This window comes from Hemitrygon akajei, chromosome 8 (assembly GCF_048418815.1).
Source record: "Hemitrygon akajei chromosome 8, sHemAka1.3, whole genome shotgun sequence".
NCBI classification, from domain to species: Eukaryota; Metazoa; Chordata; class Chondrichthyes; order Myliobatiformes; family Dasyatidae; genus Hemitrygon; species Hemitrygon akajei.
In genome coordinates, this window is record NC_133131.1 from 22,340,783 (window position 1) to 22,355,171 (window position 14,389).

A 14,389-nucleotide genomic window follows, 5' to 3' on the forward strand; every position below is an offset into this window, starting at 1 on the left:
TGTCTCTTGTCTTCACATGCCTTTTTCTGCTCTTTAACATTTTTTACTCCTCTCCTGGTTATCCTCTTGTACTTTGTAAAATATCTTTAAATAAAAATTACAAAAATTATTAAAGTGTGAGTACTTTAACAAGGCCTTTGACAAGGTCCTGCATGAAAGGTTGGTTAAGAGGTTCAGTTGTTTGGCATTCAAGATGAGGTAGTAAATTGGATTAGACATTGGCTTCACGGAAGAAGCTAGAGAGTGATTGTAGATGGTTGCCTCTGACTGGAGGCCTGTGACTAATGGTGCGCATTGGGGATTGGTGTTGGGTCCTTTATTGTTTGTCATCTGTATCAATAATCTGAATGATAATGTGGTAAATTGGATCAGTAATTTTGCAGATGACACCAAGATTGGGGTGTAGTGGACAGCGAAGAAGACTTTGAAAGCTTGCAGCGGGATCTGGACAGCAGGGAAAAATGGCAGACTGAATTTAATGCAGACATGTGTGAAGTGTTGCACTTTGGGAGGACCAATCAGGGTAGGTTTTACACATGAGCAGTAGGATACTAAGGAATGCAATAGAACAGAGAAATCTGGGATTACAAATCCTTGATTCCTTGAAAGTGGCATCACAGGTAGATAGGGTCGTAAAGAAAGCTTTTGGCACATTGACATTCATAAATCAATGAATTGAGTACAGAAGTTCAGATGTAGGGACATGTTCAGCACAACTTTGTGGGCCAAAAGGCCTGTGTTGTGCTGTAGGTTTTCTATGTTTCTATGTTATGTTGAAATTGTATAAAATGAAGGTGAGGCCTAATTTGGAGTATTGTATGCAGTTTTGGTCAGCTACCTACAGGAATAATATGGATAAGATTGAAATATTGCAGGAAAAATTTACAAGGATGTTGCCAGAACTTGAGGACCTGAGTTATTGGGAAAGGTTAAATAGATTAGGACTTTATTCTCTATAAGGTTGAAGATTGAGGGGAGATTTGATTGAGATATACAAAACTATGAGGGGTATAGATTGGGTAATTGGAAGCTGGCATTTTCCATGGAGGCTGGGTGAGACGACAAGAAGAAGTCATGAGTTAAGGGTGAAAGGTAAAATGATTAAGTGGAACGTGAGGGGAAGCTTCTTCACTCAGAGGGTGATCAGAATGTGGAATGAGCTGCTGCACAAGTGATGGATGCAGGCTTGATTTCAACATATAAGGGAAATTTGTATGTAAGAGAAGGATATGGAAGGCTATGTTTTGGCTTCAGGCCAATAGGACTAGCTAGATCAATGGCTCGGCACAGACTCAATGGGCTGAAGGGCCTGTATCTGCGCTGTAGTGTACTATGCTCTGATTCTATATTGGCTTAGCTTTGACTTTAAATGTTTCTCATTTCCTCTCTTTGTTTCCTTGTTTACCTTTTCCTTTACTCTGATACATTGCACATTCTTCCAGGCTTTCTGCCCTGTTAATCTCACAGTATTTTGACGTACACACTTTGCTTATTCGCACCCTCTGCGTCATCTAGATACCTCAAGAGTTAGCAGTTAGCTTCTTTATCCTAAGTGGAAATTTCCAGCACCTGCAGAATCTCCCTGGCCTGCTGAGTCCCACCAGCAAATTTTGGTGTGTTTCTTTATCTTAAACCTACTTATTTTAATTATCATCTTAAACGGGGTTCTGCTGCCCCATTTTTGCCATTAGTCTGCACCCTTCACCACATTGCTCCTTCCACATCTTTCTGATTGAAGTCACTTACACAGTGGCCAGTTCGCGGTCTATCAGTGAGGTCCAAGCCACACGTGCCTGTCGCAGCACACTGAGCCAGCTGACCTGACAGAACGGCCTTGACATGCAGTTGATACTCTTTGTCTCCAGGACTGCCTTCTGTCAACCCCGCCTTAGAAAACAAACGACTGACATTCACAAACATCCTGCATCACTCAGGACCTGTCATGAATAAAACCATATTAACAGGTAAAATGATTACACACACGTGTGCACATGCATGCGCATAAACAGAGGTATACAGTATATTCTCTCATATAAACAACTGGAATATTTAATATAAAATAAAATAAAATTCCTTTATTTACTTTTCTCCTGGCAGCTGATATCTCCCATTCATTTCTGTGCTTCCGTTGTACCTAGCCAGATTAAACTGGTGCAGAATCAGCGAGCAGATCTTCCGCCCGACTGCTGACCAACCATAAGAAGACATGTGGTCTGGAGTTGGGTTCTCTGGGGAGTGCTGGTTATCCTACAGACTGCACTCTGCTAAAGAGATTACAACCTCCTCTATGGAAGTGCCCAGAGTTGGGCCTTCTGCCCACAAACCTCAGTGGAATATTCTTCTCAGTAACTCTTTCTATGGTTTGGTGTCCCATTTCTTTTTGTTAAATACTAGTGCAAAGCACCTTGAAGAATATTACTATATTAGATGTATTATATGCACTCATTGGCCTTATCTGTATTAATAAAGTGGCCACTGAGTGTATGTTCGTGTTCTTCTGCTGCTGTAGCGCATCCACTTCAAGATTCATCGTGTTGTACATTCAGAGATGCTCGCGTGCACATCACCGTGGTAACGCATGGTTGCTTCAGTTACTGTCACCCTCCTGACAATGAACCAGTCTAGTCATTCTCCTCTAACCTCTCTCATTAAAGGCATTTTCACACACAGAACTTCTGTTCACTGTAAATGTTGGGGGGGGGGGGGGGGGGGTTTGCACCAATCTCTGCAAACTCTAGAAACTGTTGTGTGTGAAAATCCCAGGAGATCAGGAGTTTCTGAGATACTCCAACCTCCTCATCTAGCGCCAACAATCATTTCACAGTCAAAGTCACAATCCTCCAACCAGCAACCTGATGGCACGAGCATCAATTTCTCGAACTTCCAGTTATCTCCTTGCCTGCCCACCATCTCCCACTGGTGCTCCTCTCCCCTTTTCTTTCTTCGATGGCCTTCTATCCCCTCCTTTCAGACTCACCCTTCTCAAGCTCTGTATCTCTTTCTCCAATCAACTTCCCAGTTATTTACTTCATCCCTCCTCTTCCCAGCTTCACCTCTCATCTTGTGCTTCTCTCTCTCCTCCCCCACCTTTTAAAGACACTCTTCATCTTTTTTATTCCAATCCTGCCAAAGGGCTTCGGTCTAAAGCAGCGACTGTACTTTTTTCCATTGATGCTGTCTGGCCTGCTGAGTTCCTCTGGCATCTTCTATGTGTTGCTTGGATTTCCAACATCTGCTGATTCTGTCTTGTTCTAGATCACATTCCTTCCCAATTCTGATGTTTGACCTGAACAACTGAAGCTCCTGACCATATCCACATGAATTTATGCATTGAGTTGCTGCCACATGATTAGATTATTAGATATTTTCATTAATAAGCAGGGGTACCTAATAAAGAGACCACTGAGTGTAAATTGTTCTATTACTTCATAAAACGTGGCCATAAGCTTTGACTGTTTTGCAAAGTACAGCTTTGTATTGAAGGGAAAATGTCTCCATGTGGAAGTATCATTCAGGAATGAAGTAACTGAGCAGTACAATCTTCTTTCCAGTTTAGATGGTGTTTGTCCTGGGACTGAATTCACTGTCAATCCCATTAAAATTCTTCCAACAAACTTGCGTTTGACAGACAAATACTCAACAGGAGTAAACCAACTTAGTTAGACACCTTTGATGCTGAGTTTAGGCAATACCTGCATTAGGGATGGAGCACTTCAATCAGTTTCTCCAATAATAGATAAGCAATCAGCAGTTTAGCAAAGTTGTTAAGTCACTTTGTTTCTTGGCTTGTAGAAAATCAAAACCTTTGCTTGTAATTATACAATGGAAAACAATATTGTCAGGGGAGATAGGTTCATGGCTTTTAAGATAAATACTCTTTTAACTAGAGTGTGTTTCCTTATACACCTCATACATTCAAAGGTAATTCATCAGATATATTCTGTACGCAGCAGATGTGCATTGAACTTATTTCAATCTGTTAGTATTCAGGCACATTACAGTGCTGGATCCATGATGCTGACCCATTTTAGATATCTATTCTATCGTTAACTCTCGTAATTTTATATACTTCAGGTTGCCTGTGATGCCCCAGAGAAAACAATCCAACTTCACCCAATCTCCCCTTATACTCCAATCCAGTCCTCCCAACGTTTATACTCAGTGTGCTGACAAACGAAGGCAAGCTTGCAATATGCCTTCTTTACCTTCCTTTCTGCTGGACTGCCACTTTCAGGGAGCTAAGGACTTGCACCCCAAGATCCCCCTGGTGTGCACCTGTAAAGAAGTTCAGGGCCTCTGCATTCACGCACAACTTTGTGAGGTTCTCAGACTTCTGAACGTACAGATACCAGTTCCTGTGTAAACTCATGTCTGCTTTATTAGCGTTCACTTAGAGAGGACTAGAATACAAAACAATGATGTAATGCTGAGGGTTTATCAGGCATTAGGAGTACCGTGAGCAGTTTTGGGCCCCTTATCTAAGAAAAGGTGTGCTGGCCTTGGAGAAGGCCAGAGCAGCATTATGAGAAAGATCCCAAGAATGAAAGTGTTAATGTATGAAGAGCATTTGATGGCTCTGGATTGTACTTGCTGGAGTTTAAAAGGATGATAGAAGACCTCACTGAAACCTACCAAATATTCAACTGCCTGGATAGTGTGGACGTGGAGAGGATGTTTTCAATCGTGGGAGAGTCTAGAACACGGCATCAGAATACAAAGACATTCCTTCAGAACATAGATATGGAGGAATTTCTTTAGCCAGAGGATGGTGAACCTATAGAATTTATTGTCACAGATGGCTGCGGAGGGCAAGTCATTGGGTATATTTAAGGCAGAGGTTGATAGGTTCTTGATTAGTAAAGACACCAAAGGTTACAGGGAGAAGGCGGAAAAATAAATTAGTCATTATAAAATGACAGACCAGGTTCAAAGGCCAAATGGCCTAATTGTGCTCCTATGTTTTATTGGTCCTCCATCAAATATCATCAAAAAGCTTAAATTGTGGTAACCAATCTACATCTACAACCTGGAGAGCTAATCTGAAATCTCCATTGCCCTATTGTTTCAATCCTCTTGCTGAGTTAATTTAAATTCTAATATGTTCAGTATTACTGAGGGACCAATTACCGACTGCATAACTCCAATCAGTGAAATATATGATAACCCCTGGCACCACTGGTATGGGAAGCATTGCAAATCACACATCTAAATATCTTCGTAACAGCTGCTCTTCAAAGTCCTGCAGTGGCTTAATCTGCTGGATTTGAGCCATTCATGTTGAGCAAGTCTCCTCGTTGGCAGGCAGTTGGAAGCTGTTATGGTGAGAGTTCAGTGGACTCTGATATCCAATTAACAGAATAAAAAGATCATTATTTATGATTGCCTCTCGTTCCTGTACTAAAGCTGAAGGGTTATTATCAAAATGCACACACATGGCAGCATATTGTGCATACTGGTGCAAATATGCTCTAGTGTAATTCAAATGACTTTAAGCTTCTGCAACGCTTAGGAAAGGGCTTTGGTTGTCTTTGGCTCATTTAAAACCACTGGAAGTAGCTATGGTTTTCCTATTGTCGCATACACATCTGTTTAATTTTATCCTTCAGATTAAACTTGCTCCGTAGACTACATCCCCCGAGAAGATAAGACACCTCTAAATGCTCACAAGGAGGATCCTGGATGCTGTTCAGAATGCAACTTGCACATTAAAGTTATGAAAATATTCGTGTTATGGGCTACAAATTTGACTTGGGCATTTATATACAACATGGGTTATTGATTGACACAGAGGTTAATTGTTTCCACAAGGGATGTAGTAATCTCAGCTGCTAAAAATCCTAAACTCTGGACTTCCTTCCTTTCTCTGATTCCTCCTTAGAATCGGCCCATCTTTTGTTCATCAGGCTGAACAGTCCCTTCTGTAGCTTGGCATCCATTTTACTTTGAAAATCTTCCTGTGTAGCACTGTGACACACTTTGCAATCTTTATGGTGCTATATGGAATATAGCAACTGGTGTTGGGCCAGTCCCTAAATTCTGATTTCCATCACCATGTAAAATGGCAGAGATGATCCAGGGCTTCTAATTTTGTAGCTGTGCCAAAGATACATTTTTCCGTGCAAGGAATACAATTTTTCAAATCTACTAAGTCTGTCCAGTCAGACACACATGAGGAGCATTTGAGGATCTCTGGGTCTGTACTCGCTGGAGTTTAGAAGAATGAAGAGGATGCCATTGAAACCTGTTGAATATTAAAAGGCCTAGACAGTGTTGGATGTGCAGAGGATGTTTCTAATAGAGGGGGAGCCTGGGACCTGAGGGCACAGATTTAGAACACAAGGACATACCTTTGGAACACAAATGAGGAGGAATTTCTTTAGCTAGAGGGTGGTGTATCTGTGGAATTCATTGTCACAGACGGGAGTGAAGACCAAGTCATTGGGTATATTTAAAGCAGATGATTGATGGGTTCTTGATTAGTAAGGGCATCAAATGTTACAGGGAGAAGGCAGAAGAATGGGGCTTGAGAGGGGTAATAAACCAGCTGTGGTTGAATGGCGGAGCAGACCTTTTGGGCCAAAATGCTTACTTCTGTTCCTGAGTTTTCTGGCCATATGGACACCAAAGTACAAAGTTAAATAACCTTTCAGTGATCTAGAATGAAGTTATTCTGAAAAAGTCCTCATTCCTTCAAAGGTCGTGGAAGGAAAGGCTACCAATAGTCTCTGAATTAAGGATGGCAATTTTCTCAAGGGAAATTTTACACTGCTCACATATCACTCCTTCATCCAGTCGCTTAATGCAGCTGTTGGTTCTAAATGATTTCATGCTTCCACTCAAACAGTACATAAAAGGAAAGTCATCTAAATACATTAAACATTTGCCTGCTAATACTGGTAATTTTTCTAGGCTGTTGTAGATTAGATCCTAGGGATTGGGTTAATAACAGTTCTGCTTCCAGGATTTACTTAATGTCCCATTGATAATGTATTTATCCAGAAGGAATATATTCCGAATAAGCTAGCCATGCAGATATATAATCCTTTAAAGGTGAAAGTAATGAGATATATATCAGACTGCATTTCTAAATATGAAAAGATAAATGGAATAGATCTCTCTAGACCAAAGCAGTAGGAAGCAAAAGGGCAATGAAGTAGATCTTGCCATTAACACATGTCAGTGTAGAAGGCCATTTTATACAGCACGCACGTTCCATAGTAAACCTTTAAAACGTTGTCTTAGAAGTAAAAAAAAACATAAGTGATTCAAGCTGTGATGCAGGGATGTTGCTGAACGTGACGAGAATAATCAAAATGATTTATGTAAACCTGCATGTTTTTCCTGCTTCACCATGCACACTCAGTGGCCACTTTATTAGGCACAGGAGTGGAACCCAGAGTCGGCCTCTGCTGCTGTACGCCATCCAACTCAAGGGTCGACGTGCTGTAAGTTCAGAGGTTCTCTTCTGCACTCCACTATTTTAACGCATGGTTATTTCCGTTACTGTTGCCTTGCCGACAACTTGAACCGGTCTGGTCTGGCCCTTCTCTGGCCTCTCTCGTTAACAAAACGTTTTTGCCCACAAAACTGCCACTCACTGGATTTTTATTTTCGTTTTTGCACCATTCTCTCTAAACTCTAGAGGCGGTTGTGCTTGAAAATTCCAGGAGATCAGCAGTTTCGGAGATGATCAAACCACCCTGTATGGCACCAACAATCATTCCACAGTCAAAGTCACTTAGATCGCATTTCTTCTCCATTCTGATGTTTGATCTGAACAACAACTGAACCTCTTAACCATATCAGTATGTTTTAATCTTGCATTGCTCTTACAGTAGTATTAATATGTCTGGCAAATACAAACGTACATACTCTCTTGGAAGGCATTATCAATGGAGGAACTCAAGTGATAGAAAAAAAATGAATTTAGATGTTTAGATATTACTCAAGAGCATCACTGTCAGTCCCACTGTGTGACAGGGTACTGTTTTAATGAAGAATGCAAAAACAAGTGATAAATACTTAACTGCAGAATTTGAAATAAAGTCAAGCAATACTTGCAGTATTGTTATAGGTTTAGACACAATCTAAACTGTTGGTTGAATTCCAAACACTGCTGTCGGTGCATAACAGGTAAATATAGGCAGGAATAAACGTGGCACTTGAGGAGTATAAGAAATGCAGGAGAACACCTAAGTAGGAAATCAGGAAGGTTAAAAAAAAGGCATGAAGTTGCTCTAAGAGACACGTGAAGTAAAATGCAAAGGACTTTCATAGATATATTAAAAGCAAAAGGATAGCTAGGGACAAAATTGATCCTCTGGAAGATCAGAGTGGGAATCTAGGCATGGAGCCAAAAGAAACGGGGGAAATCTTAAATAGATTTTTTGCTTCTGTATTTACTTGGGAGATGGACAGTGTTTATAGATGTGAGGCAAAGCAGCATCGACTTCATGGACACTATACAGATTACAGATGAGGAAGTGTTTGCTGTCTTAGGTAAACTTGGGTGGATAAATCCCTAGGGCCTGATAAGATATTCCCTCGGACCCTGTGGGAGGCTGGTGCTGAAATTGCAGGAGCCCTAGCAGATATATATAAAAAAACATCCTTAGCCATGAGAGAGGTGATAGAGGATTGGAGGATATCTAATGTTGTTCTGTTGTTTAAGAAAGGTTTTACAAATAAGACAGGAAATTATAGGCTGGTGAGCCTGATATCGGTAGTGGGAAAGTTATTGGAAAGTATTCTAAGGTTCAGGATATATAAGCATTGTGATAGACAAGGAGACTGATTAGGGATAGTCAACATGACTTTGTACATTGTAAGTCAAGTCTAACCAATTTTGCAGAGTTTTTAGAGGAAGTTACGAGGAAAGTTGATGAAGGCAAGCCAGTGGATGTTGTCTACATAGATTTTAGCAAGGCCTTTGGCAAGTCTCGCACAGGACATCAGCTTAGGAGGTTCAGTCGCTTGGCATTCAAGATGAGGTGGTAAATTGGATTAGACATTGGCTTCAAGAGGGAAGCCGGAGAGTGGTAGTAGACGGTTGTCTCTCTAACTGGAGTCCTGTGGTTGGTGGTTTGCTGAGGGATCAGTGCTGGGTCCATTGTTGTTTGTCAATGAACGATTGGGATGATGAGTGGTAACTGGAACAGCAGATTTGCAGATGACACAAGATTGAGAGTGTAGTGGACAGCAAGGGAGACTGTCATAGCTTGCAGCGGGATCTAGACCAGCTGGAAAAATGGGCCGAAAAATAACAGATGAAATTTCATGCAGACAAGTGTGAGGTGTTGCACTTCGGGAAGACCAATCAGGAAGCTCTTACATGGTGAGCGATAGTGCATGAAGGGATGCCATAGAACAGTGGGATCTGGGAATATCGATTCATAATTCCTTGAATGTGGCATCACAGTTAGGGTTATAAAGAAAGCTTTTGGCACATTGGCCTTCATGAATGAATATACTGAGTGCAATACAGATCACCAGCTCCTGCCTACCCACCATCAAGGACAGAAAGGTGCCAGAAAAGGCCCGGTAACATCATGAAGGATCCCAGACACCCCACTCATGAACTGTTTGTTCCTCTCCCATCAGGGAGGAGGCTGCACCAGGTCCAGCAGACTCAAAAACAGTTACTTTCCCCAAGCTGTAAGGCTGATCAACACCCCCACCCACTAACTCCACAGCAACTTTATTATTTCTGAGCAGTCACCTTAAGTACAGATTAGTGCCATTTTATGGACAAACAATCTATGTATATGTATTTATATTTGTTGTGCTTTTATTATTGTTGTGTTCTTTATTTTTTTGTGGGTTTTTTGTGCTGCATCAGATCTGGAGTAAAATAATTTTGTTCTCTTTTACACTTGTGTACAAGAAATGACATTAAACAATCTTGAACCTTGAAACTTGAAAAGACCTACTTGCAGTAAAGGAAAACAGGGGAGTTTTTCTCAATGACACGGCAAATATTGTCTCCTCTACCAAAACACAGAATCAGAATCAGGTTTATTATCACCGGCGTGTGACATGAAATTTGTTAACTTAGCAGCAGCAGTTCAATGCAATACATAATCTAGCAGAGAGAAAAAATAATAATAAATAAAATAAAGCATAATAATAAATAAATAAGTCAATTATGTATTTTGAACAGACTATTAAAAATTTGCAAAAGCCGAAATACCGTATATTAAAAGGTGAGGTAGTGTCCAAAGCTTCAATGTCCTTTTAGGAATCGGATGGCAGAGGGGAAGAAGCTGTTCCTGAATCGCTGAGTGTGTGCCTTCAGGCTTCTGTATCTCCTACCTGATGGTAACTGTGAGAAAAGGGCACGCCCTGGGTGCTGGAGGTCTTTAATAATGGACGCTGCTTTCTGAGACACCGCTTCCTAAAGATGTCCTGGGTACTTAGAAGGCTAGTGCCCAAGATGGAGCTGACTAGATTTACAACCTTCTGCAGCATCTTTTGGTCCTGTGCAGTAGCCCCTCCATACCAGACAGTGCTGCAGCCTGTCAGAATGCTCTCCATGGTACAACTATAGAAGTTTTTGAGTGTATTTGTTGACATGCCAAATCTCTTCAAACTCCTAATAAAGTATAGCCACGGTCTTGCCTTCTTTATGACTGCATCAATATATTGGGGCCAGGTTAGATCCTCAGAGATCTTGACACCCAGGAACTTGAAGCTGCTCACTCTCTCCATTTCTGATCCTTCTATGAGGACTAGTATGTGTTCCTTCGTCTTACCATTCCTGAAGTCCACAATCAGCTCTTTCGTCTTACTGACCTTGAGTGCCAGGTTGTTACTGCAGCACCATTCCACTAGTTGCCCTAAGACCCTAAGAACCAAAGAACCATAAGACCCAGTTATTGTTGATGTTTATGAGAGGCTGCACATCAAATAGGCTTTCCTAATATAACAATCACACTTGATTAGTACATGATTGGCTGTAAATCAGTCTGGATGTTCTGAAAAGGTCATAGAAATCTAGCTAAAATGCAAACAATACCATTATATACAATAAAATGGTATATAAATGAAAATGTGACCATACTTAGATTAATAATAAACTTTAGCATTTTAATATCTTTAAGATTTCACTCAGATAGATATATATATATATATATATATATATCAAGGGAAGGGATCTTCCTGGCATAGGTCAGTAGCCTGCTGGTTATGATATTGATATAGCAACGTAGGGATCATGTGTTTAAAACAGACCGGGTCAGGTTTGACCACAAGGATTGGAAAAAGACCAACTGACCCAGAGAGGATAACAAAATCTGACTTATATGGTTGAGTGGAGATGAGCAAGAAATCCTAACAACAGGATTTCTTGTTCAGCTGAAAAAAATCATTTAAAACATTGGCTAAGGTGACCTACTCGACTCTCTATTATAGACAGTCAGATAATAGAAGATAAGAATCACGGAAACTTGTATTCTCTGACTTGTATTTTCAGAAATCTATGCTTTCAATAGTTACTGCTGTGTTTTCATTCTTCCTGACTTCAATCCTACGAAATATCCATAACCCAGAATAAGATGCCCATTCATATGTTCTTTAGATGTCTGATTAAACTGTACGGGGATAATCTGTTACACAGTCTGCTCTTGTAAGAAGCAAAGATCAAACTATTATGCCTTAACCTTAATCTGCATCACATGTTTCTCTATAAACACGGTGCATTGCCAGGAAAACTGAATCATTGCATTTGCATTTAAATAAAATTTAACATGAAAGGGTGGTAAATTTAACATTTGTGTATGAATTCCTTGATAATATTAAACTTGTGTAATCCTAAAGGATGAAAATGAGAAATGTCAGAGCTTTGCTGTTCCCATATTCATCCCATTTTGCTCCTGCCTGAAGCATATTGATCAGTAGTAATTTTGTAACTATATTTTCTATGTAATCTCTCTGCAGGTGAAAAACATCAGTTTGTCTGAAGGAGAGATGCTGACAATTGAAGGACTTGATGGAGATGAACCAACTGTTCTTGCCAATGAGTCAATTTTAATGAAGGGGCAGGTGATTCGTAGCCCAAGCAATCAACTTTCCATCCATTTCCAAAGCATTCAACTTCGAAAGCCAGGCTCATTCCAATTCCATTATCAAGGTAAGTGCTTACACTCCAGGACTGGAATAATGGGACAAAAGCTATGCCTGTGTTAGGTGACTGGGTTTTTTTTTTCAAATTTGAAAGCAAGTGACTTGGCAAAAAATGCCATCTTATTCGATCTCAGACAAATGAAAGTTTATATCCTGTAAAATGGGATTGTTCTGATATTTGTTAGAATCTGTGAATGAAAGATGAATGCAATATAGACTCACACTTTCAATTTCAGTGGTTTCCAATCAGTCCAACCTGAGTTTTTAAAGGAACTCTGTTGTAAAATATCCTTGCAGAACTAGTTTGCACCAGCTTCAAAGTAATTGCCTTGTGTTTATTTGGAAGTTCTCGCAGACTGTGATAAGTAATTGTGTACAACTTGGCAAAGGAATGGTAGTGAATTTCTGTTGCTCATATGGAGAAATGTTAAGGTCCTGCTTTAATACATTTTTAGAATAACAGTGTGATGATCCTGATGTAGGTGAAATGATTCAATTTTATCACTAATACCAACAATGACATGGTACACTAATAATAAAGAAAACACATGTTTAAGCCTGTACCACTAACCTACACTCACAATATTTCCTCTATAACATCTTCCTCTTCTTTACCTTTCTTCCTCAGAATTTTTCTTCATTCCCTCTTGTACCTTTGCTTATCAACTTTGGATTTAGTGTGCTAATTACACTTAGAAAGCAGTACAAATATTCCCACTGTTAACTCCAGTTGAATGCCATCAGCAGTTTTCCCATTACATTGTTTTAGTTAAGCAGCCATGCTGCCAAATAAAAATGAGTTATCCATCCCCCACACCTTCCCTGCAAACTAACACTAAACTGTTTTCCCTCCTTCCCAATTCTGATGCAGTGCCTAAACTGCTGAGTGTTTCCAGCATTTTCTGCTTTTATTATTGTCAATGCTAGTTGTTTCTTTGTTTTTTTATTTACATAAAGTATATTATTTTTGCAATAAAAAACTGAAAGCAAACAAATATATTGCTGATTTATGAAAGTTTCTATTGTGGGCATTAAATTGTAATTTTTTTATTCTACCGTGAACGCCTGAAGAAAATGAAACTGAGGGTGACATACAAGTACTTTGATAGAACCATAGAACACTACAGCACGGTACAGGCCCTTCAACCCTCCATGATGTGCCGACCCATATAATCCCTTAAAAAAAGTACTAAACCCACACTACCCCATAACCCTCCATTTTTCTTTCATCCATGTGCCTGTCCAAGAGGCTCTTAAATACCCCTAATGTTTTAGCCTCCACCACCATCCCTGGCAAGTCATTCCAGGCACTCACAACCCTCTGTGTAAAAAGCTTACCCCTGATGTCTCCCTAAACTTCCCTCCCTTAATTTTGTACATATGCCCTCTGGTGTTTGCTGTTGGTGTCCTGGGAAACAGGTACTGACTATCCACCCTACCTATGCCTCTCATAATCTTGTAGACCTCTATCAAGTCCCCTCTCATTCTTCTATGCTCCAAAGAGAAAAGTCCCAGCTCTGCTAAACTTGCTTCATATGATTTATTCTCCAATCCAGACAACATCCTGGTAAATCTCCTCTGCACCCTCTCCATAATAAATTTACTTTGACTTTGAACTTCTTCCATTGTGCTCCTTTTACGAATTGTGGGGAGTTGCAGGGATTCAATTACATGTGTGCAGTTTGCACCTGTACTTTGGACTATTCTTTTCACATTTAAAATGTGTACACAAGCATTCTCCCTCAGGCTAAACAGTAACATTTGCATCCAAATTACTTTTACCTGCTTTTTAATGCTTGTTAAAACACTGGTGGTTCAGAGACAATCTTCACTGCACAATAAGATCATGAACTAATGTTTTAAGTGCAGTAGAATTGAACAAGTGACGTTCCAGAACACTTCCCTGAAAAGCCTTAATTATGAAATGCTGCAAATCCAGGATTCAAATGAGCAGGCTTATATAATAGCAGATCACTGATATACCATGTTTTTTTTCCAGTAACATTAATCCTGATCCCTGACCTATTCCCAAAGTAAGTACTGTGGATACTGGGTGGTTGAAATAAAACAGAAAATATTGAAGATATTCAGGTGACATCTATGGACAGAGAATTGAGTTTAACATTTAAAACTGATAATCTTTCATCATAATCAAAATAAGTTCCCATTTCTAATTAATTCTGTAATTACTCATTAAGAATCCAGGCAAAAGTTCTGAACTTGATAAGAAAGTCGAGAAAGAAGCATGTCATGTTTAAACTATTTGATT

General features: G+C 39.9%; 1 protein-coding gene across 2 annotated transcripts in view; it reads left to right on the forward strand.

Annotated features, from left to right (window-relative positions):
• sez6b (seizure related 6 homolog b) overlaps positions 1-14,389 on the forward strand; it is a 919,909-nt gene that overhangs the window by 551,177 nt on the left and 354,343 nt on the right. For both annotated transcript variants that reach the window (XM_073053431.1, XM_073053432.1), the window contains exon 4: positions 11,935-12,127. In XM_073053431.1, coding sequence (XP_072909532.1) covers positions 11,935-12,127 — 193 coding nt within the window. The remainder of the gene's footprint in view (positions 1-11,934; positions 12,128-14,389) is intronic.